Genomic DNA, 22,023 nt, shown 5'->3' with positions numbered 1-22,023 from the left:
AGTGCTGGGATTACAAGCATGCAACACCACACTCAGACTCAGTGGCCGGCTCAGCACACTCAGAGGCGGGGCCAGCACAGCAAGTGGGGCTTGCACTCAAACCCCAGTCTCTGGTCCCTGTGTCTGCCTAAGCAGGTGCTTAGTTCGTCGAGCTATCTTGCTGGCCCCTGTGTGTCTTTCACGCCCGTTTTATTTCACTTAACACACCACCTGAGAGTCATCACCTTGCAGGCTGTCCCGAACCTCACTCCGTAGGGCTCAACAATATTCTGCTGTGTGCATGTGTCATGTCTTCCTTATCTCCCTGTCATTATAGACATTTGGGTTGTTTCTGCCTTTGGCTATTGTGAACAATGCTGCTCTCCACACAGATATCCAATTAGTTCTTGGAGAGTGTCTGGTTACTTTTCTCTGGTTGCTGGGACAAAATACCCAACACCCAAAAAGAAGGAAGGAAAGGTTTATTTAGCTCACTCTCACTGGAGGTTTCAGTCTATGCTCAACTGGCTCCAAGGCAGAGTGGCGCATGGCAGAGAGCAGCTGTTCGTGGTGGCAAAAAACAGCAAAGAGCAACGGGAGGAGCAGCGGCTGCTGGCAGCTAGCTAGCCTCTCTCAGCTCCTTATACTTGTATGCAGATTATCTATCCCAGGGCAGGTGTTGTACTCACACCCATAATCCCAGCACTGGATCATGAATTAATCTCAAATTCTAGAAACTGCCCCATGACTGCATGAGGTTTTGGGGGAACAACTAGACAAACTCTAATAGAGACCCAGACTTCAAGTCTTTTGGGCATAAGGAATATGTACCTTCTGTCAACAAGCAAGCTCCTGCCTGATACACTTATTAGAAAGTGGGCAATTCTGAACAGAACCCTGAGGAAGCCCAGGGCAGGGTTCTCTAGGCATTCCTACCACAATGTTTCTCTTTCACTTACACGTTCAAGCAAATAAATTAAAACATTTCAGCTGTCTTATCTTTGAGAGTCAGTGTAAAACCCAGAATGTGGTCTGATAAGGTGCTTCCCTGTGTGGGCTGCATTTACTTTGTACCCACAGGGAAGGAACGTCCTGTTGTTTCTCTGCTTGACTTGGGGACAAGTATAATCTCTAAACAAACAGAAAAAAGCGAGGCTCAGTCCAGTGATCTGAATCTGAACTTTAGATTCACTGAAGCTGCTCTGTGACAACAGATAGGTTTTCTAAAACACAGAGAAGAGCAACATACATTCTGAGCGTTTGCACAGTCCCCATCACTGGCCTTCCCCCTGCTCTGTAAACACTGGTTAAGCTGTTTACTCATGACTTGCACTGCCCAGTGACTGTAAGAGTGGTTCACGCATAGCAGGCCTCCCACATGCATGTGCTGAATGCACAAACAGCCATCTCTGGCATGTACTCGCACAACCCACAGTGTCGCACACACAGCTTGGGGGACCTTGTGTGCAAAGACCTCTGGATGGAGCGGGAGCCATGAGATGCGGTAAACAGAGCGACAGAACAGGGTGTGCGGTTGAGGTTTGGGATACACGTTCTTGTTCAAGCGGGGGAAGCACAGATTACAGGGCAGGGCTGGAGAGCAGCACAGGCTGGCAAGACATCAAAAGGAACTTGAGCAGCGCCTTGCAGTCACGACAGTCCCACAGGAAGAGACGGGCAGGTGCAAATGGTAGTAAACACAAAACTTGGTGGGATAATAGTGAATATTCCGTTTCTAGAAAGTACAATTACATAATATTATAATTAGCGATTTCGCAAATCCTTGCAATCAGTTTGAACAAATGCTATGTTAAACTTCAGATTCAGCAAGAATATAATTCTGAACACATTCCACATTCCTTCCCTCCCAAATGTTTGAGAAACTGAAATATTATCTCGGAAACTGAAATGCTCTAGAATGCCGCTGTTTAGTGGAACACTGGGCCAGAATGGAAACGTTCATAGGTGTTTTCCAGCCCAGTAGCCAAGTATCTCGTGGAGTCATTAAAGCATCTGAAATGGGACAGGTACAACCAAGGAAATGCAGTTTTTTAAAACCCAGGGTCCTTGTATTGGTGTACAGCATTCTGAAGCACCCTGATGCCCCAATCCTCAGCTCTAGCAAGCCCTCACTAAGTCAGTCACTAAGCTGGATTCCTACTTTACTTCATTTTAGTGTCCTTACCCAGCTACCTATGGTTGTGGGCGTTGCAGCCACAGAAAATAACAATGAAAAAAAGAAAAAAGAAAAGAAAGAAAAGAATTACGACCAGCTGTCCCCGTGTCGTACAGTCATTTGCATGCAGGAGCCGTGCTACTGACATTAGTACCGTGGCCACAAATGGAAGCTGGAGGAGGTGGTGAGCTTTATGTTTTATTTTACTCATGCAGATGTCATGGTCCAGGCTTGTGAACGCTGCGTTAATCGAAGTTAGATGGGATACTGTCCTTAAGAAGGCTCTGGACATACCCACTCAAGTCATCAAATCAAATTATCCAAAAGACTTAGTTTCTTCATGGAGCACAGTGGATCCCTAAAGTCTAGAGAAAGTTACTTAAAAAGGTTAAAGTAGTTTTTGGTGCCCAAAGAATGGACCAAATAAAGTGAAACAGAACCGAAGATTTAAAATGAAGCCGCTAAAAATAATACAAAGATGCGTGAAGTCTTTATAATGTCCTGATGTCACAGCTCACTTGGGTGAGACGCTGAAGATGGCAGCACTAACAATCGGATAAAAGAGCTACAGAAATGCTACAGTCCTCTGCCGTCCACACCAACCACCTCTTCCTCAGCCCACACTGCTGCTTCTTTAGCTCGCCCCGAATGAAATCAAGGGCAGGCTCCGGGGCCACGCGGAATGAAAAACACACTGTTCTTTTGTTTCCTCAAGGCCGCCAAGTTGAATTCACACAGCTTAAGTGTTCCTCGGTTGTGATATTGGCACCATGTATTTTAATGCCCATAAAATATGCAAAGACAGGGGTCAATTATAAGCTCATAAGTTGAACAGAAATCTCTAGGCATACAACAATTATTTCGGTTGCTCCATGTATTTGAAATGAAGCATAAATTTTAAATGACGTACAAGTACAATTTGGCAAAGAGCCTTTGCTGTGATTCAAATAAAAGCACAACTGGAAAGAGTGGATGCTAATGCACGCTGACCGTAGCCCACAGGTGCACGGGGTTACGTTGCAGGCACAGCACCTGGCGTCCCCAGTGGAGCTGCGCCAGCTGTGCCACATGCTGAGAACAACAGACCCCTGTATCTCGGACACAGCAACACCCTTGGCTGGAGACCAGCACATCCGAGCTACCGAAGGCGTACGTGCTGACTCCCAGGAGCCTGCATACAGTGCCTGGTCCCCAGGCTCAGAGCCCAGCAGCAGGCTAATTCTGGGGACACCCGGGAGGGGTCTCATTCTCCTAAACCATGGCATGGAGCAGGCAATTTGGGTCTAGGAAATGCACACAGACTCCTTGCTGGAAAATGTGAATTTGCCTCTGAGCCACAACACTGGTGAGCTCACACAGGTGATCCTTGATTCCTCTCAAACAAAAGAAAGGGCTGTATAAAAGTAGGTGGTTCCAAAGAGCTCACCCAAAATGAAGGGAAAAGGCTCACAGTGGCCTGAAAACTGTGATGTGCAAGCGCTCTGGTATCTTTATGGCTGATCTGTTTCCTCCTCTCTTATAAACTGGACTTGGGAAATTCCTCATGTTACAGGAGGAATCCAGGCACAGTTGTTCTGGCATGCCAAGAGCCCTGTGTTAGCAAGCAGCCTTTTTCCCTGGCTGTAGAGCTTCTGTCCATTGAGCTATGGGGCACTTGCTTCCAAGGGAAAAGCTCCTGCTGGGGGCTGGCTAAGTGTTACTCAAGAGCAGAGGAGACCACTTAGATGCGATGGGGGTGGGGGAAATGTCTGTGATAAGATATTATCAGTCAGAACCAACCCCCAGGGGCCAGAGAGATAGTTCGGCCATCTAAGTGCCTGCCTGGCAAGCACAAAGACCCAGGTTCAATCCCCGGCAGTGCATGTGATGCCAGTCCCGGCACCTCAGGTACACTGTGCCAGCCACAAAAATCAGGCATGGTGGTGCACACCTGTAATCCCAGCGCTGGGGAGACTGAGGCAAGAGGATCACTGTGAGTCTGAAATGCATAGGGAGACCCTGTACCAAATACATAAATAAACAAAAGATTAAAAAAAAAAAAAAAAAGAAAAAGGACCAATCTCAGTTTCTTGGAGATTAGGGTGACTGTTTTCTCCTGAATCCAAAGGTTTTATTTATTTATTTATTTATTTATTTGTGTGTGTGGCCAGCTCAGCCCACCAGGGGGCTTGTTCTAAGTAGGTGCTTTTAAGTGTAAGATGTGAGAATTTTTTTTTTAAATTTTATTTATGTGTGTGTATGTGTGGCCAGCTCAGCCCACCAGGGGGCGGGGCTGGCTGGCATGTGGTGCTGGGGGATTGAACCGCAGTCCCTTGTGCTTTGCTGAGCTTGTTCTAAGTAGGTGCTTTAGACCACTGAGCCATCTCACCAGCCCCAAAGGTTTCTGTTTTCTCTCCTGAAGAGGTCTATTATATGTGGTACCTTTCATGTTTATACTTGTGACTGTATTTAAATCATATTCAAGTGCTTGCTTTCAGGTTGAGAAAACGGATAGTCTACTTACAGTGACACTACAGGGTCTCAGCTGTCTAACTTTACGCTGAGAAAATAATGCATTTCTAGAAACTTCCATCATAGTGACATCCCATTTATTATGGTAGGAGTAAAACTGCACCCATCCCTGTGACCTGCACAAGTCCAGCAACCACAATTTCTTCCTAGCGTAAGGACACAGGGCTACATGGGAGGAGCAGATGCTCAGATCCCTGTGCACCTGGGGTGGGAGAAACTCTGCTCCGCAGGCAAGAGGAGACTTGATGGAGCATACCGAACCGGGCATCAGCTTGGATTCTAGTTTTACTTGCAGCCAGGGTGTGCTGGTGGAAGTATGCTCTTGGGAGGTGACACAGGAATTTGGGTTGGGCCCAGGAAAGAAGGCCAGGAAAGAGAAGCTATGAAGGATCTCTGATGCTCTTTGGATTGAATGACGAAAGCTCTTTAAGCAGAGTATAAAAGGGTACAGGGAAGAGAGACACATTTACAAATGAGATGCTTAACTGACAGTGCAAGGGGCCACTTCATCTAAAGTTCACCCAACAGCCCAGTGCATGTAACAGGGAGAACTGAGGAAGTGGCTTCAGGCCCAGGCCCACCAAGGTTGAGCTGGTGGGAGCGGCGAGGACCAAACTAGGGCCTGCGCCCTTGGGGGGGTTAAAAAATTATTGAGAAATATAAAAAAACAAAGATGAAACATTTTGTGGTCTACTAAATTCAACCCTGAATAGACATTGTGAATGTACTTAATGCCACAGAACTGTACACTTAAAAAATGTTAACGTGGGGGATGGTGAGATAGCTCAGCGGGCTAAAGCACCTGCTTAGGCAACTTAGGTAAGCTTAGGCAAGCTCAGGGACTGCGACTTGACCCCTGGCACTACATGCTGTGCCAGCCTTGCCCCTAGGGCAGGATGAGCAGGCCACCAAAAAAAAAAAAAAAGTTAAAGTTGGAAATGTTATATACATTTTTACCACAATAAAAAACTCCCACAGTATATACACAGATACAAACATGTATATGTGTGTATAGATGCATTTTTATTTACTTAAACTTTGGGGCTCTGGCTGTAAATACCTTAAGCCTAATTTAAAAAGAAACAAAATCCCAACAACTGGCAGATGTTCAAGTTTGAATCTTTAGAGAACTATGAAGTCATTTCTCAATAACCAACAGATCAAAACAAACCCGACCTTAAAAAAGACCAGCAGGGGAGAAACACCTCAAAACCCAGGGGCAGGGGCAGAGCCCTGGACGAGGCAGCAGCAGGGCTGGCTGTGCAGTCATCCTCACGGTGGGCTCCGCTGCTGTCGTCCAGACCCTGCTGCGATCAAGAGAAATGCTCTGAGCAAGCACAGGAAAGATCTCTTAACCAAACAAACCCTGCCCTGTCTCGCTGTCAAGGTTACACCTCAAAATGTTTGCAAGATGAGAGGAAGGATGTGGGGATGATTTTCAACCTTCACCCTGAATGAACAAACAACACCAAGACTCTGAATTTTCAGTCCATTTTCCACCCTCCTACTTGCAAACAGGATTGATTTCTTTTGATATCACAAGCGGCTCCCCATCCTCATGGAGAAGGAAATGTGCCATATGTCTTGGCTTAACTCGACGGCGCCTTTTTCTTAGGGTGCCTTAGGAGCCCTGGCTTCTGATGCCTGATTTTAACACAACTTAAAATAAAGAAACCATCACTAGAGTTTGCTCAAGTTGCCTTGTGTCAGCGCAAAAGAACCTTTGGAGGTACATTCAGGAGGCTCCTCTCTCTGTAAAAGAAGAGAAAGAGCACGGAACTGTCACTGGTGACCAGATAACCATGGTGTAGGATTTCACTTGGGGACAAGCAAGCTGGGGATCACACAGAGTTCAGTACCTTGCCTGAACTTAGCCAGAGTAGAAACCTTGTCAAGATTTGAACTTAATTCTGAGACTCTAAGCTTTCACCTTTTAACTATGATTTAGGGATTTTTTTTTTTTTTTTTTTTCCGGAACTGGGGATTGAACTCAGGTCCTTGCGCTTGCCAGGGAAGCGCTTATTCCACTGAGCCATCTCCCTGGCTTAACTATGATCTAGAACTGATATAGGGGAAAGAAATTCCTGACCTGAAGAGTACCTGGGATGAGTTCATGTTCTCTAAAGCTGAAGAATGAATTTTAGGAACAAACCAAGGTTAAGAGTAGAATATATTTATTGGGGAAAGAAAGCTCTCTGAGAGACAGGAGCGAAGCCCAAGCGGCTTGCCCCTCAGAAGCTGTCTCTTCTTGGGACTTTTATAGTAAAACCACGTGGTGAGGCAGGTCTAAGGTGGAGAACATGAGAACTCCCTCAGGTAGGCATGAGGTGGGACAAAACTATGATCAACCAAAGAGATTACAAAAACCATTGCTCAGGTAAAATTGATTAAATTCAGTACCAAGTGGGGAAGCAGAGTCAAATAGCAAGTGGGCATGAATATGGGACAGGGTCCCTTCCTGTTGGGGGTTGGGTTAGTGACTCTTAATTTTCAGCTCTTTCAAGGTGATCGATATCTGTTTAGAATATCAATCCCTGATGCCCATCCCTAGAGAAGTACGTGGCTGCACTGGTTTACTTTTTTCTTGAGGTGTGGCCCAAAGCAGGAGTGTCCGTCTCTTCCAAAGTTGCAAAGTCACCTTGTCTTCCATACTGTCCCCTTGAGGGCCCACCCTGTCTGTCTATAATATTTCTATTTAATTCAGCTGCCTACAACAGTACTGTTCCCATCGATTGTCTATTTGCTCCGGGGCAAGTCCGTGGCTCTCCCATGTAGAGTTCAGAATTGAACCTATCCCCCAGACAGATTCGGTGAGACACACCCGAAGGAATGTGGGGTAAGGTATTCTTAGCTGGCAAAGCCTGAATATGCATTGCTTTTCTTTCAGCTATAAGATATCTACCTCTGTGCTTGCAGATATGGGGACACCAGATTAAGTGAACAGGAAAGATATAACTGTCAACAGTAAAATCAGAAAAGGAAAAGTCAAAAAGAAGCTGATCTCTGGGGGTTTTGGACAGTTTCTTAAAGGGGACCATGATTACTGTAAAGGGGCACATACAAGACTGCAAGAGCATGACCCACTGTATTTGAAGTGTAAATATGTTCCGTTTCCAATACTAAATTTCTTCTGGGCAGTCGGGCCAATGCATCATGCTCCACGTTTTCAGATTACACACTGTTCTGAACTAAGATAACAGCTGCCTCCGGTTCCACTTGAAAGCTGTCTGCTCTTGAACTAGAATTAGGGATGCTCTATAGTTCTGGAGGTCACAGCCTCCAGTTAACTGGGAGTCTCAGGTCCTCATCTCGCTTGCGATGCAGGCTCATCAGCTGAGCTTGCTGGCTGTGCCTCGGATCCCGCAGGGCAGGCTCCCTCTTCTCCTTGCCTGCCTCCTCCCAGGGGACTCAGGGACACCTTCTCCCTTGCACACAGCAGCAGACAGGCCCTGTGCCCCAGCCGCAGTTCATATCCCCTTAAATCGGAGCTGTCTTCCTCCTGGGATGTCAGACCAGGGTGGAGATGGAGTAGGAAATGCAATGCCACCATAGTAGATAACGGGTGGCCCCCACGTTCTGTGGGTTCCACGTTTGCACATTCAATTAACCAAGGACTGAAAATATCTGAAAGTGCTATGACCACTGTGAAGATGTACAAACTCTCTTTGTCATTATACCAGAAACGATGGAATATAACGCATATTACCAAGGCATATACGTTGTATTAAGTATTATAAGTGACCTAGAGGAGATTTAAGGCACATGTAGAGGGCCTGTGCAGACACTACGCTATTCTGTTTTATACAGGGGACTTCCTTCCCCTGAGGGTTTTAGTAGCGGCGTGGTGGTCCTAGAACCAATCCCTATGGGATGGCTGTACATAAAGTAAAGATGGCTGCTGGGAACATAAAGCCTACACAGAAACCCAGCCTGCACAGAACAGTAAGAGTAGGAAGGAGACTGTAACATTTTTTCCTGGGCAGCAATCTCCTAGTTATTCAGCACAGAAGTTGTGTGGGGGACGGGGGATGGGGATGGGGTAGGGGTGGAGTGGGGGTGGAGATGAGGGTAGGGATGGAGGGGCAACAAGGAGAGCTTCAGGGAAACTAAACCCATAACATTTTATCAGCATTGAGTAATGTGAGAAGCTAGGGATGGGGTGAAGGTGGGGTGAGCTCCACGACTGACTGTACCCCTGAATTCAGGTTTCAACACAAGGTGACTCGTAAGTGCTGTCACAGCAGCTGTGAGGACTTTCAGGGAGCAGAAGCACCAGCTACTCTGCCCAGGCTAGGGTGCTGGTCTCCTAACACACAGGTCTGCTGCTCAAACTCAGTGTCATCGGAAACAGGGAGGGGAGTGCTGGCAGAGGGGAGCCCTGACCCCCAAGGCCCCCGGCACCTCCCAGACCCGGAGAACCTTCCTACCTTCCCACTTGCAGGAGAGCAGATGTCTCACTTACCCATGAAGAATGGGGGTGCAGAGGTGACAGAGGGACAAAGGCCTCCGGAGGCAGGAAGGTTTTTGGAGGAATCCACTCTGCAGTGCTATGAGGACGGCAAATAGCCCAATACTGCATTTCACTATCATTGTAAGTAGGTGCCAAGTATTACCACAAATGTTAAACATTTGAAGCGATGGATCCACTTAGTTTAATCACTGTACATCACATTCAATCATAGCCTCATTTTGTACCCTATATATGTAATTATAATAAATAGCAACAACAAATAATAAATGGTCACAAAGGAAAAAATATGAGATCAATGGAAAGGAATGGGGTTCCTCTTAGAGACACAGTGTGGGAGACAGCAGGGCTCAGAAGCCATGCTGCTGTGCTACTGACCTTCTTTTTGCTGGGGTGCTTTGCACCCTGAGGAGAGCCACTGTACCAGTCACTCATCAGAAAATTGCCTTAGCCGTGGGGTTGGCAGTGGCCAAGAGGATGGCGCTGGCCCCAGGCACATGCGGCAGGGTAGCCATGGGGGCCGGTGAGGTGATGGTAGGGGCTTTGCTAACACCGTGGACTCACTGGAAAGCCAGGACCATGGTGGAAGCCAGGAGTCAGGGGGTCATCCCACAGCTCACATTGAGGGGGCTTTGAGCATCCGCCAGGCCACTATACACATCTGTTCTACACTTGGTGCCACAGAACGCTCAGCCGCCGGTCAGAAGCATGTGCTTTCTGCTGACCCCAGCTTTGCTCCTGTGAGGATTAGGATCAAGGCTCAGCACAGCCGAAGCTGTCCCTCATCAAATGGTTTCACTTAGGACAAACCCTCTCCAATCATCCCTGAAGTGCTTCCTGACACAAATGTTTATCAAGTCCCTCATTCTGCAGGGATTCTGTGCTGTTCCTGTCCTTAGCATCCTGCGTCTAAGATGGGCCACCTAGTCACACCTTCCTCCCCATGTGGAGCAGGGTCCCCAGTGCTGAGGAGTGGAGCTGCAAGGCCACTTACCACTGGTTCTGTCCGCTCCACCTTCTCTCAGCCAGGGGACACTGCTCACTACCCCATCTTCTGGTGCTTCATATGTTATGTGGGGGAAGGGGAGATACAGCCAGCTCTTGTGCCACAGGTCATCAGGACTGAAGAAGCAGACATTAGCCATGTGCCCACACAGGGGGCCCAAGGAAGCCATACTTCAGTGGCCCCCATGGTGCAAAGGGAAGCCCCTTGCCCAGGGTGACAGGGTCACAGCCTTTTCTTCATTGTTTTGCTTCCTGCCCACTCTGCTGTCCAAGTAGTCACTTAGGAAAGGAAAGGCGCTCCCAGCTATGAGGTGTGACAAGCAAACAGGGCACCAGAAGGAGGAGGAAGAGGAGGAGCAGCTCTAGCTCCAGGGATGAGCACGCCGAATGTCATGGAGAAACTCATTGGTCAGAAGGGGACTGCAAAGCCCAGCACAGAAATGTCAGGTGGGCACAGACAAGCTGCTGGAGAGCGAGTCCTGGGAAATGCAGACCTCTGGCTTAAGGTTCATCATCCAGATGTGGTAAGTCAGAAAATCTAGCAGCCCCACCTCTGGGGATATAACCAAAAGAAATGAAAACATTTTCATTTCCTATCTCTTCTCTTGAAGAGGTATTTGCACAGGCGCTATGAAGACCCAGCATTGTTTACAACAACCATGGGATGGAAACAACGAAGAATCTATCGTAGATGAAGAGGTTAGCGAAATGTGACGCATACAAACAAGGGAATACTATTCAGCCTTGAAACAGATTCGATGCATGTTAAAGCATGTATGGACTGGATGCTAAGTGAAGTAAGCTGCTCACAAAAAAACGAATACCACATGATTCCCCTTGTACGGCTTACCTAAAGAAATCAAAACTGTAGAGACAGAAAGTGGAATGGTGGGTGGCAGCGGGGCTGTGGGTAGGGCAGTGGGGAGTCAGTGTTCAACAGCAGCAGTCTCTGGTTTGCAAGATGAAAAGAGTTCTGGAGATCGGCTTTTCCCGACTGTGTATGTACTTAATACCACTGAGTCATGCACTTAAAAATGGTCAAGATGGTAAATTCTGTGGTATACATATTTTACAATGAAAAAAAAAAAAAGAAAGCATTCACAAGACACAGCTCGAGAAAACTGCAATGAGGAAAAGCTGCACAACAGAAATAGATGAGGCAAATTCCTCCCTGGCGTCACAAGCCCTGCGACGCTGCTCCCAGCCTGGCTCCTGGGCAGTCGGTCCCTGCAGGTGTCAGCACTGACCTCTGTCCTCCAAGGAGCCCTCTCCCCTGGGCCTGGGATTTGGAAGCAGGGCATGGCCTTGGAGAGCACGGGCTCTGGGGCCTCCCGGGGCACAGGGGCTGCGTCAGAGAGGACGGAACGTCTTTGATCTTCAGCTTCCCTTAGGGCAGCGCAGGGTGTGAAGCGAGCGCCACCAGCAGGCACAGCTGTGGCAGACAGACCTCACCTGGACATCGTACAGGAACTGGAAGTGGCTTCTTTTGTTTGCAGCTTCTCTCACAGCCCGAGCCAGCTCCACCGATCCTTTTCCACCAACCGACCAGTGATAGCAGGGGACTGCGTCAAAGGCACCGGCGCGCTTCGCCAGCTCACACACCAAGTCAATCTCCGCGCGGGTGTCGGTCCTGGTGATGAAAATGTTTGTGGTTTTGCATCTGTGTTCACTTAGGGATGTTTTTACAGAAAGACTAACCGTTTACACAGAACCTTGCTCCCTAACACTGAATGTATTTTAAACATCAAAAGTGGTCACATCATGTTTAAATAAATCAGACTTTAAAAAAAGCATGGGGTAAAGAATCCCCTCTAACACGACTCAAGTATTTCAAGTTGTTAAAGGTTTTTATCGAGAAAATTCCATAATGTCTCCCTTTGATCATTCAGAGTCTTTCAGACAGAAATGCTCAGTGGAATTTAAAAAGAAAAAAAGGGAAAAAAAAAAAAAAAAAAAAAGCCCTGGAAGTGGTAATTTGCTATATAGATTTCACTTTGCTAACAACATTTGGGAACACATTTACAAAAACGAAACCAAATGAGACCAAACAAATGGCAAGGGCCGAGAATTTGTCTACTTTTAGATGACGAGAAAGCCCAGAGACCCTCAGACACAAGAGCGGTTCCTAGGTGGCCCCCGAGGTGACCACCCTTCAAGCAGGAGGACTGACTCACTTGAAGACATTGAGGGCCACCACCACAGGCACCCCGAAGAGCTGGGCGATCTGGATCTGCTTCTGCAGGTTGCAGCAGCCGTCGGCCACCAGCTGGATGTTCTGTAAGGAAACCAGACCTCCATGTTGTGCTGTCCACCCACACCTGCCAAACTAACCTGGCCTCGCCACCCCAGCAGGTTGTGCCTGCAGTCTCCCTCACTTTATCATTCTAGAAGCTTTTTTATTTTTATTTATTCATTTATTTAGTATCTGGTACAGGGTTTACAGAGTCTCACTATACAGATCGGACTTGTAGTGATCCTCCTGTTTCCAGCCTCCCAAGCGTTGGGATTATAGGCACGCCACCACGCCTAGTCTCAATCATCCTCTCAGCCCGCCCCAGCATGGCACACTGGGGATTGAACCCTGGCCACTGCACTCTGCCTAAGCATGTGCTTTAGTATGTGAGCTATATGGCTGGCCCTCTAGAAGTTTATAAAGACTCAAAGCCACTTCTTGCCTCTAAGAAAGATAGGTGCAAGAAGATAGGGGTGCATTTTCACAGTAATTTCTAAAATTATACAGAGCCCAGTGATTTGGGGCTCGAGCCCGGCAACAATTTCTGCTGAGAACTGGCCGACAGAACCTGAGCAACTGCCCACAATGCAGGCTGGTGGACAAAAGCAAGAAGCCCTGTCCAGTGACTTCAGGCCTCGATCCCTGGCGCCACCTGTAGGAACTAAGAGGTATTGCCGCCATAAAATTATGGGAAATTGTCACAAAACCAACTAACTGCCTGCCTTCCAATTTTTTCTGCGCCAAAGACATGAGTACATGATGAACATTTGTTTCTGTCCTGGAGACTTTCATTTGTGATGGATCAGATGTATGTCCTGGAAGTAAAGAACAGCTGATTCATCTACATCAATCTTCTTGAGCCCTGAGAGTTAACTGAATGGTTTTTATCCCTTTTGCCACCTATTTTTTTGAGAAAAGCCCAGTTCTTTTTTTTTTTTGTGGAACCAGGGATTGAACTCAGGCCCTTGAGCTTGCCAGGCAAGCATTTATTCTATTCAGCTATCTCCCCAGCCCCTCATTTCTTTTTTTTTTTTTTTTTTTTTTTTTTTTTTTTTTTTTTTTGTTAAACAGGGGATTGAACCCAGGGCCATGCTGAGCTGCATTCCCAGCCCTTTGATAATTTTTAATTTTTAAACAGAGTCACACAAAGGCTGGGCTTGAACTTGAGATCTTTTTGCCTTAGCATCCCAGAGTGCCGAGATTACAGGCATAGGCCACCACATCTAGCTTGAAAAACACATTTCCAAAGGCCACGGGTGGGTGGCACATTCACTGACTGTCAGCTGGACCACATAAGCTGATATGAATGGCTCTACACATCAGTATCTACACAGGCCCTCTTACCTCTTCTGTATATTCTTTCTTTAGAGGGACACCCGCAGTTACCTGAAATAAAAAGGACCCGAAATGAAGAATTATCCTACAACATACTTACTCTAAAGGACAAAGTTCACAAATCACGGTCACTTTAGGGGATGCTGGTCCTACCTTTAAGCAAGCAGCCAGCAGTGCTGGCCGCAAGTTTAAATACAGTCTTGTAAGAAGTCTCTAAAAACACCCCTGCCTGGGCTCCCCTGCCTTGTGAAATCAGGCTTCCTGAGTGTGATTCTAATCTGACCCAGTGTTGAGAATCTTTATGTTGTTGCCCATTCTAACATAAAGTGAAACTAAAAATGTTTATTAATATCACTTATACAAAGTGCACTGTTATTCTAAATCATCATAAAGCAATAAATTGTCACTCATATATATAATTTTTATTTTTATTTATTTATTTTTTTGCCTAGATTTCACGATATCCTGTGTGGCTGGGGCAGTAGTTTGAAGATCAAGAAACCCAGTACTTGGAGAACTCTGATGCAGTCCCCATCTGCGTCTCTGTGAGGCAGAGGAAAGGCAGGGGTGAATCTGGTGGAGTTCTGAAGCCCAAAGGAGAACCTGTCCACCATTCCCCACTGCTTTGCCTGATGGTGTACTGCTGGCTTCTGTGCGATCCACTAGGGAACATTTTGACTTTTTCGCTTTTTAAAGTGTATTTAGTACAAGGTTTACAGAGTCTGTAGGGTTTCATTACGTAGGTCAGACTCAGTGAGTCTCCTGTTTTCAGCCTCCCAAGCTGACTGGGATTACAGTCATGTGCCACCATGCCCAGTCTCAATTTCCCTCTCAGTGTGCCCCTAGGGCAGGGCTGGCACGGCACACTGGGGATTGAGCCCCCGCTGCTACACTCTGCTTAAGCAGGTGCTTCAGTTTGCTGAGCTATCTGGCCTGCCCAAGAACATTTTGATTTTCACAGGACAGCAGTGACTTTCTCCTCTCCGTCAAGAAGCCCCCAAAAATGTCAGAAATCCTACAAAAAGAAATTACCTCTGTGACAGAAAAAAAAAAAAAATTAATAATGTGAGAGAACTTAGAATAACACATATGCCCAAAACTCAGAGAAGATCGACAAGCCAGAAGGTGGCTCCTTACAACACTAACAAAATTGGTAAATTCCTGACGAGGTTTTTAAAAAGATGAAACAGATTATAAATGTATGTGACGATAAAGCTCTAGGCAAATATGAAGGGCCTGAGGACATGGTAGCAGCAGTGGCTTAGACCATTCCCCACTTCATCAACAGTCGGTGCTGCTGGGGAGACAGAGAAGGGGATCATGTCTAGCCCCTGGCTCCTGCTGGCCTGGTGCTGCTGCCTATGTTCCTTAAACTCATCCGTCCTCAGCTTCCTCATCTATCAACTGGGATCCAGACGAAGCCTGCCTGTCTCAGGACAAAGACTTGCTAGGAGGATCCAGCAGGGCATATCCCACCACTCCGGGTGGCAATCTGCTGTTTATACTATGTACACCCGTGGACTGAATGACCTTTGTGCACTCCGTGTACCAGTGAAGCAGCCTGGGTGCGGAGTTTATCTTCTACATCCGTATTATAATAATAGAGCAACTTTAAATTATTTTATTTCAATGTGATTAATCAGTATGAATTTTCGTTTCTTCCCTGTGTGGGAAATCCTACCTAAAACAGGAAAACAAAAACCAAAAAAGACGGGTGAGAATTCAAAGTGTTCAAATTTTTGAATTAGATTTGTTTCCCGGGGGAGCTCACACAGAAGCAACCCAGCTCTGTCAGAGTCATGCGGTGAAGTTGTAATAAACAGAAACAGAAGGAAAGTGTTCTAGGTGAAATCTGATGAGCTGTAAGATCAGTGAACCAGAAAAACTATCTGTACAAAAAAGCGCAAGCTCCAGCATCAAAGGCATCAGTCTGATCTCTTGGTCTTCCACTCGGAACAAGAGCCTCGTCCCGCCCATTCCCACGTGAGCGCTGGCCTAAGCACTGGGAATGGATCTTAAGGCTGCGGGGTTACAGGACGCTCCTCAAGGAATGCAGCTTGGACGCCACACGGTGGGTGGTGGGTGGTGCTGCTTCTCAGGGGCTCCAAGCACCCTATGCTGGCGATGTGTAAAAACACATCCTAGAAAGAAGACATTCCAGAAAACCAAAGCCGTTAGGCACAAATGGCTTAAATGTTGAAGTGTTTCTCTCTGTGTGTGTGTGTGTGTGTGTGTTTAACCTTTTTCGATACTCAGAAGGAAGTGTGGGACTTACACTCGGGCCACCTCCATGCATCTTCAGAGCTCGGATAGTAGCCACCAGCACCACCGCATTGGGCACCAGGCCAGAAGCTCGGCACTTGATATTGAAGAATTTCTCCATTCCGATGTCGGCCCCAAAGCCAGCTTCGGTCACTGTAGGGGAACAGGTTAGAAATGCGCTGTTACCTTCTAAAATAACCCTGAGTTGCAGCAATTATTAGTAAAGATTAGTAAAGATTCAGGCCCAAAGCATGGCTTAAGCTCCTCCACCCTTCCGGTGACACGGCCCTGGCACCTCCAGAGTGGGAAGGCACGGTGACTTTTCCCTTGCCATGGAGAACGCCCTACTTCAGTATATGAGCTCTCTGCCCTCCAGGACTAAAGGAGTCAGCGCTGAAGCCAAGATGTATTGTCCAGGACTGCAATTAGAAACAAAACCTTTCTTAACACAGATGGAACTCTTTTACTTTTTTTTTTTTTTTAATCTTTTATTTATTTGCTTGATACAGGGTCTCACTATGCAGCTTGGACTCATAGTGAGCCCCCGTCTCAGCCTCCCCAGTGCTGTAATTATAGGCCTGTGCCACCACGCCTGGTTTCAGGGACTGGCATGGCATGCCCTGGGTTCTGGGGCCAGCATGGCATGCAGTATCGGGGACTGAACCTGGGTCCTTGTGCTTGCCAGGCAGGAGTTAGACCACTGAGTTATCTCCCCAGCTGGGATTTTCAACTGCGTAATCAGATTTCAAATTGTACCAAAGGCCAATGATAGCATGATTATATATTAACATTCTTTCTAATTCTTTATAATAGATTTTGAATCATTCATTTCGGTGCCACCTAGTTATTTCTGTTGATTAACAAAATTTCCAGTCAGTTGTGTGGCTGAAGGCTGCTGCTCATGAGACAGGATGCAGAATCTCCGGGGGCCCTCATCTCTAGGTACCCACCCCCTCCTGGTCTCCAAAATGCTCCTGTGGCACATGTGGAGAAGGCAGACAGCCTCGCCACTGGTTCCCTAGGCAGTGCCAGGCAGGGCCAGCCAGCGTGGGAGGGGCCTCTGCACACCACAGGCAGGCTCTCGGGCCTCACCACTCAGCATGTGACCATGGACCAGGGGCAGAAGCTCCTGGAAGCTTTCCAGGAGTGCTGCATCTGGGGTCCCCCGGAGACACACCGAGTCCAAATCAGAATTTTAATAAGACCCTAAGGTGTGACAAATGTCCACAGCAATTTGGGAAACACAGTACCCAAGGAAAGGAGTACTCCTGATGTAATAAAGCCTAAATGTTTACAAAACAAGATATGGACAGTACAAGCAAAGCCTAATCTGTACCACAGACATGAATTGGCAGTAAAAATATTTATTATAGTATAAATCACATCATTTAAAATGTGAACAAAGATATTTATCCCTAGCATTTAATGAATATAGATTTTTAACAAGAATTAAAGCAAAAATAGCATTCCACATACACTTTCAAACTCTAGACACATCTGATTTCTTATTGCTCCCCTTTGGTACTTCATAAGTCTATGTAATTTTCATAGAATAGATACAATTCTGCAGTCTCTTCCATTACTTTAAAATTATCATTTTGTTGGTTAAACCACAAATTTTCAGAATTTACGGTTGTGAGTGGCAGCTTATAATTTTGTTAAGTTAATTTAGCAAGAGTTACAAAATCGTTCTCCCATCATTGAACCTTTGGGCTGTTTCCAGTATAAACAACATACAATTGAAAATATCTGTGCATATAAGCTTTAATCTTCAAAGTAAATTCCTGGAATAAATTCTTGAGGGTGAGTTTATGAGGCCAAAAGATATAAAACACTCTGATGTCCACTGGTATCTTTTGACAAATTAGAAGGTATTTCTTTAATACATATTCAATTTGGAATGAATGTAGCTTTAAAGCCATTTTATCCTTTATTATATTTTCTTTGAAGAAATTTATTGCAGAAGAATATGAAGAAGTAAAAGGTGCTTCTTTTCAGACAGCACGCGAGACAATTCTCATGACTGTATTAACAGAGGTCAAAACTAGAGAAGCAGCAATCTGTAACTCAGTGGTCCTTCTGGAAGAGCAAATGGGAGCTGTCCCACACCGGTGGCACCGTGGACACTAGAAGAGGAAGCAGTCAGCTGGCTTGCCAAAGGCCAGTGTAGAGTGGGCTCCCAGCGCAGGCAGATGGGTTCTGGGTGACCCTGGCGGGGGGGGGGGGGCTGCACAAGGTGCCTTTTCAGGGCTGTCATCAGTGGGATCCTGAGCTGGCTCTACCTGGTGACTCTGGGGAGCTGCGGAACCCATCTGAGTCTCCACGACCTGGTCTGACTCACTGGGGACAGGAGAGAAATCACGTCACTGTCCGCTGGTGCATCAAAGTACCAAGAGTACAGTTCTCCCACTTGCTAGAAACCAGATTTAAATCTTAAGCATCTGTTGAACTCTGCAATGTCCAGGCACTGTTCTGAGTCACAGAGCCCAGTTTGGGGTCATCATCTTCAAGAAGCCCTGGGAAGAGGGGTTTAAAAACCCATTTCTATTTGATGAGAGAACCCCGCAGGGCCAAGATGGAGGGCTGGGGTCTGCCAGGGATGCGGGGAAGGTGATGAAGCTCTATGAGACAGGTGTTTTGAAGGGCAGAAGCAAGGAGGTGGGGGCTGGGGAGGCAGAGGTAAGGGGCAGAGCGGGAGAGAGTTAAGACGAGATTCACAGGTAATGCTCGAGCAAGAGCAGAAAGGGACTTGTCAGGAAGAAGCGGAACGATCTGTCAGGATGTGCTGTTAACTCCATGAGCAGGTCTCTGCTCCGCACGTACTGAGAAAGGGCTCAAGCAGCCAAAGCTTTGTGCACCTTGCCCAGTGCTGCAGTACTTTGAAAAGCTATTTCATCCGCACTGGCCCCGCCCCTAGTGCACTGAGCTGGCAACAGAGTCTGGGTGTGTAGGGGCGTGTCTGTAATCCCAGCGCTGGGGAGGCCGAAAACAGGAGGATTACTACAAGTCCGAGCTGTGTAGTGGGATGCTGTACCAAATACATAAATTAAAATAAATAAATAAAAACTATTTGATAACGCTGTTCTATGGCTGGAGGTAGAGTTGTTCACATTTATCTGCTCTGAGCTTCCTAGGGCCTTCCAGTTGGATGAGGGTTCACAGGAGCAGCTCTGTTCGACTGTAGGCCCCAGGAGGGCAGGGACCGCAGTATGAGGGTATTAGCAAGGAGCGCAGAAGGCACTGGGCGAAGGTACAAATATTTCCAAGCCACGTAGAAGAGAGCAGTAAAATAGCAAGTTCTGAAACACCAGGACCAAGTATATATGAAGAACACATTTCATTTGTGGTACTCTTATCCCTTTGAAAAGCCGAAGGCCTAGACTCTCTTGAGAAACCTAGTTCAAACTAAAGAATTTCATGATGACAAAGCCAAGCCTACACAGACTACTAAATGATGTTCTAGAGAGGGAGCAAATTGATCACAGCCCCATGAGAGAACAGATCTTTTATTTCAGTCCTTTAATCTAGAAAGAACCCGCCAAATAGGGCAAACAATTAAACAGAGGAGAATAAGAGGTATACAATAGTAGTCTTTCAGTTATTCTTTTGTGTTCAGCAGCAGAATATTTCCATCAGCACACTCTACAAGTGGACTTCTCTTCCACCCCGTGGGTCATGATTCCACTTGAGTCTACAGGGTGGATTTCAAAGAAATAGCTGTAGCTCACTTCCACAAGTGACGCCTAGCCACCATTAACTGTCACGGTCATTATGCATGTCCACAACACACTAGAACTTTGTGCAATATCCTATCCTCAAACTGTTAGAAGTGCTGGTCATTTACTTGCCATTCCAGTGTTTATCTTATGTTTTACTCTTAGTACTTCTTTGTTATCATGAAAACTTTTTCTTAGTTCAATTGTTTTGAAACATTTAATTTTTAATTAATATTTACTTTTCTGAATATTTCTTAATCTTAATTTTTGTTCTAAGATTTATACTATATCTTTGACTTACAATTTATTTAAAAGACATTATATGATATCTTCTCCTAGTATTAGAAACTTTAAAAAGTGTATTTCCATTTTCTGTTGACTTCATATTCTTCCCTGTCTTTTATACACACATACACACACATATATGGAAAAAAAATACGTGTATAACCCAACATAAGATTGGTACTGTTTCATAGACATCTTCAATGACCTTTAAATAAGGGTTCATCAAATACATCTTTTATATAGTCCTGCATAACTTTCATATTGAGAGCTCTTTATTGTTCATCCAGGAGCATACTGCAACTTCTCTTGTCTTTTGAATTATGCTCTTTGTTATTTTCTATATGCTACTTCTGGAGGTATTAAAATATTTCAAGTTTGTATAACTAGAAAATCTTACTTTTAGTTTACACCCTTGGTCTTTTTTTTTTTTTTTTTTTCCTTTCTAATGTGGAATAAGATGCTATTTAATTTTGTTCTTCCATAGCTAACATTTTTATGCATATGCTTTAATGATTTTTTTCTTTACAAGAAGTTTTGGACAATTTCATTTTTGTGCATCTTGGTATGATTTTATTTAAATGTCTTTGCAAAAGGTTCATTTTTCTTGGAAATGTGGTATTATAAGTTGAACTAAATTCAGAAATTTTAGATCTTTAAAAAAATGCTTGAAATTATTATTTGAAGCAAGGTACAATTCCCCCATGATGAATGCTGTCACTATGTATATATAAAATGTACCAATAAAAAAATTCAAGGGAAAAAAAAAAGAGAAACCTAGTTCATTTCTTTGTCACCTCTCACGTGATCAGTGTGTTCTTCTATCTCCACAGGCTTCCTACTACCTCGAGGGAAAAATCCAAGCCTCTTCACAGAAAAGGCATGGCCACATTGTATAAGCCTCAAGCACACATCTCTACCTTCATCTCCTCCTGTGCTTCAAATTTTACCCGCTATGATCCACCCTGTCCCCCCACTGGGAACATTCTCCTCTCTCTTTTCCACTTCTGTCACTCACTGTTCAAAGCCCAGCTCCAACTCCCATTTCCTAGAAGTGGTCCTGATACTCAGGCAGAGCTAGCTACCCTGCCTGTCCCTTTGTCCCTCCTCCTCCTCCTCCTCCTCCTCCTCTCCTTCCTAGCCCTCCTGCCCGTGTCTCTTTTACATCTTGCATCCTTCCTGTCCTCCTGCCTGCCCAGCCCCATGTTTGCTTGATCCCAGGCCACCTCTCTCAGCACATACAGTACCCTGCTTAGACTGGAATCCCATTTTGACGGGGAGGGCAGGAAGCACACCTGCTTTACCTCTGTCCTTCCAGTACCTAACACAGGCCCAGGTACATGAGAGCTCATGAAATAACATGGTGTGACTTGGGAGCCAATGATGATACAAAACAAAGGTTAACAATTCAACAGACAGACATAAAATAAAGTTAGGCAGAATTAAAAGCACATTTTTAGTCCTCTCATACTTTTTCAATCACAACACTTAACTTTAATAAGAGGTGTAATGTCATATCTGATGATGTAACCATCTCAAATGTCAACACAGGCTAGCTAAGGTTAACTTTTTTTTTTTTTTGTACTGGGAATTGAACTCAGGACCTTGCACTTGCCAGGCAGGCGCTGTGCCACTGGGCTACATCCCCAGCCCACTGCTTACTATTTTAAGAGACAAACAAACAAACAAAAAAAGTGGTCATGAAGAGAATTTCAGTTAAGGGAAGGAAATAGAATGTGGTTATAAAGGTCCAGGGATTCTATATGCCAAGTACAAAGGAAATATGGGGGCAAATAACGTGCAGAGAACAGAAGAAAGTGCCAAATTCTCATACTTTGAAAGCTGTTCTGAAACAACGCATGTAATCACTTTTATCTTGTTTTGAAGTATCAAGCCGCCAAGGAAAACATACTGGAAGAGGGAGGCTGATGTGTAGTCTGCGTTTATAAAAGAAAGAAACACTTTAACGAGGCCTCACCAATAATGACGAACTGGAAACACATGGAGCAGTGCTGTGGATCCGTGCCTTAGTATCCTGGGGCAGTGGCCCGAAGAC

At 45.7% G+C, this 22,023-nt stretch overlaps 1 protein-coding gene across 1 annotated transcript in view; it reads right to left on the bottom strand.

Annotated features, from left to right (window-relative positions):
• Mthfd1l (methylenetetrahydrofolate dehydrogenase (NADP+ dependent) 1 like) overlaps positions 1 to 22,023 on the bottom strand; it is a 222,858-nt gene that overhangs the window by 67,896 nt on the left and 132,939 nt on the right. Inside the window, exons 21-24 of the mRNA XM_004645991.2 lie at positions 15,983 to 16,122; positions 13,717 to 13,758; positions 12,314 to 12,414; positions 11,592 to 11,769 (exon numbers count right to left, since the gene is read on the bottom strand). Coding sequence (XP_004646048.1) covers positions 11,592 to 11,769; positions 12,314 to 12,414; positions 13,717 to 13,758; positions 15,983 to 16,122 — 461 coding nt within the window. The remainder of the gene's footprint in view (positions 1 to 11,591; positions 11,770 to 12,313; positions 12,415 to 13,716; positions 13,759 to 15,982; positions 16,123 to 22,023) is intronic.

The sequence above is a fragment of the Octodon degus genome, unplaced genomic scaffold (assembly GCF_000260255.1).
Source record: "Octodon degus isolate 3935 unplaced genomic scaffold, OctDeg1.0 scaffold00246, whole genome shotgun sequence".
NCBI lineage: Eukaryota > Metazoa > Chordata > Mammalia > Rodentia > Octodontidae > Octodon > Octodon degus.
This window is presented reverse-complemented; position numbering and strand designations above follow the sequence as displayed.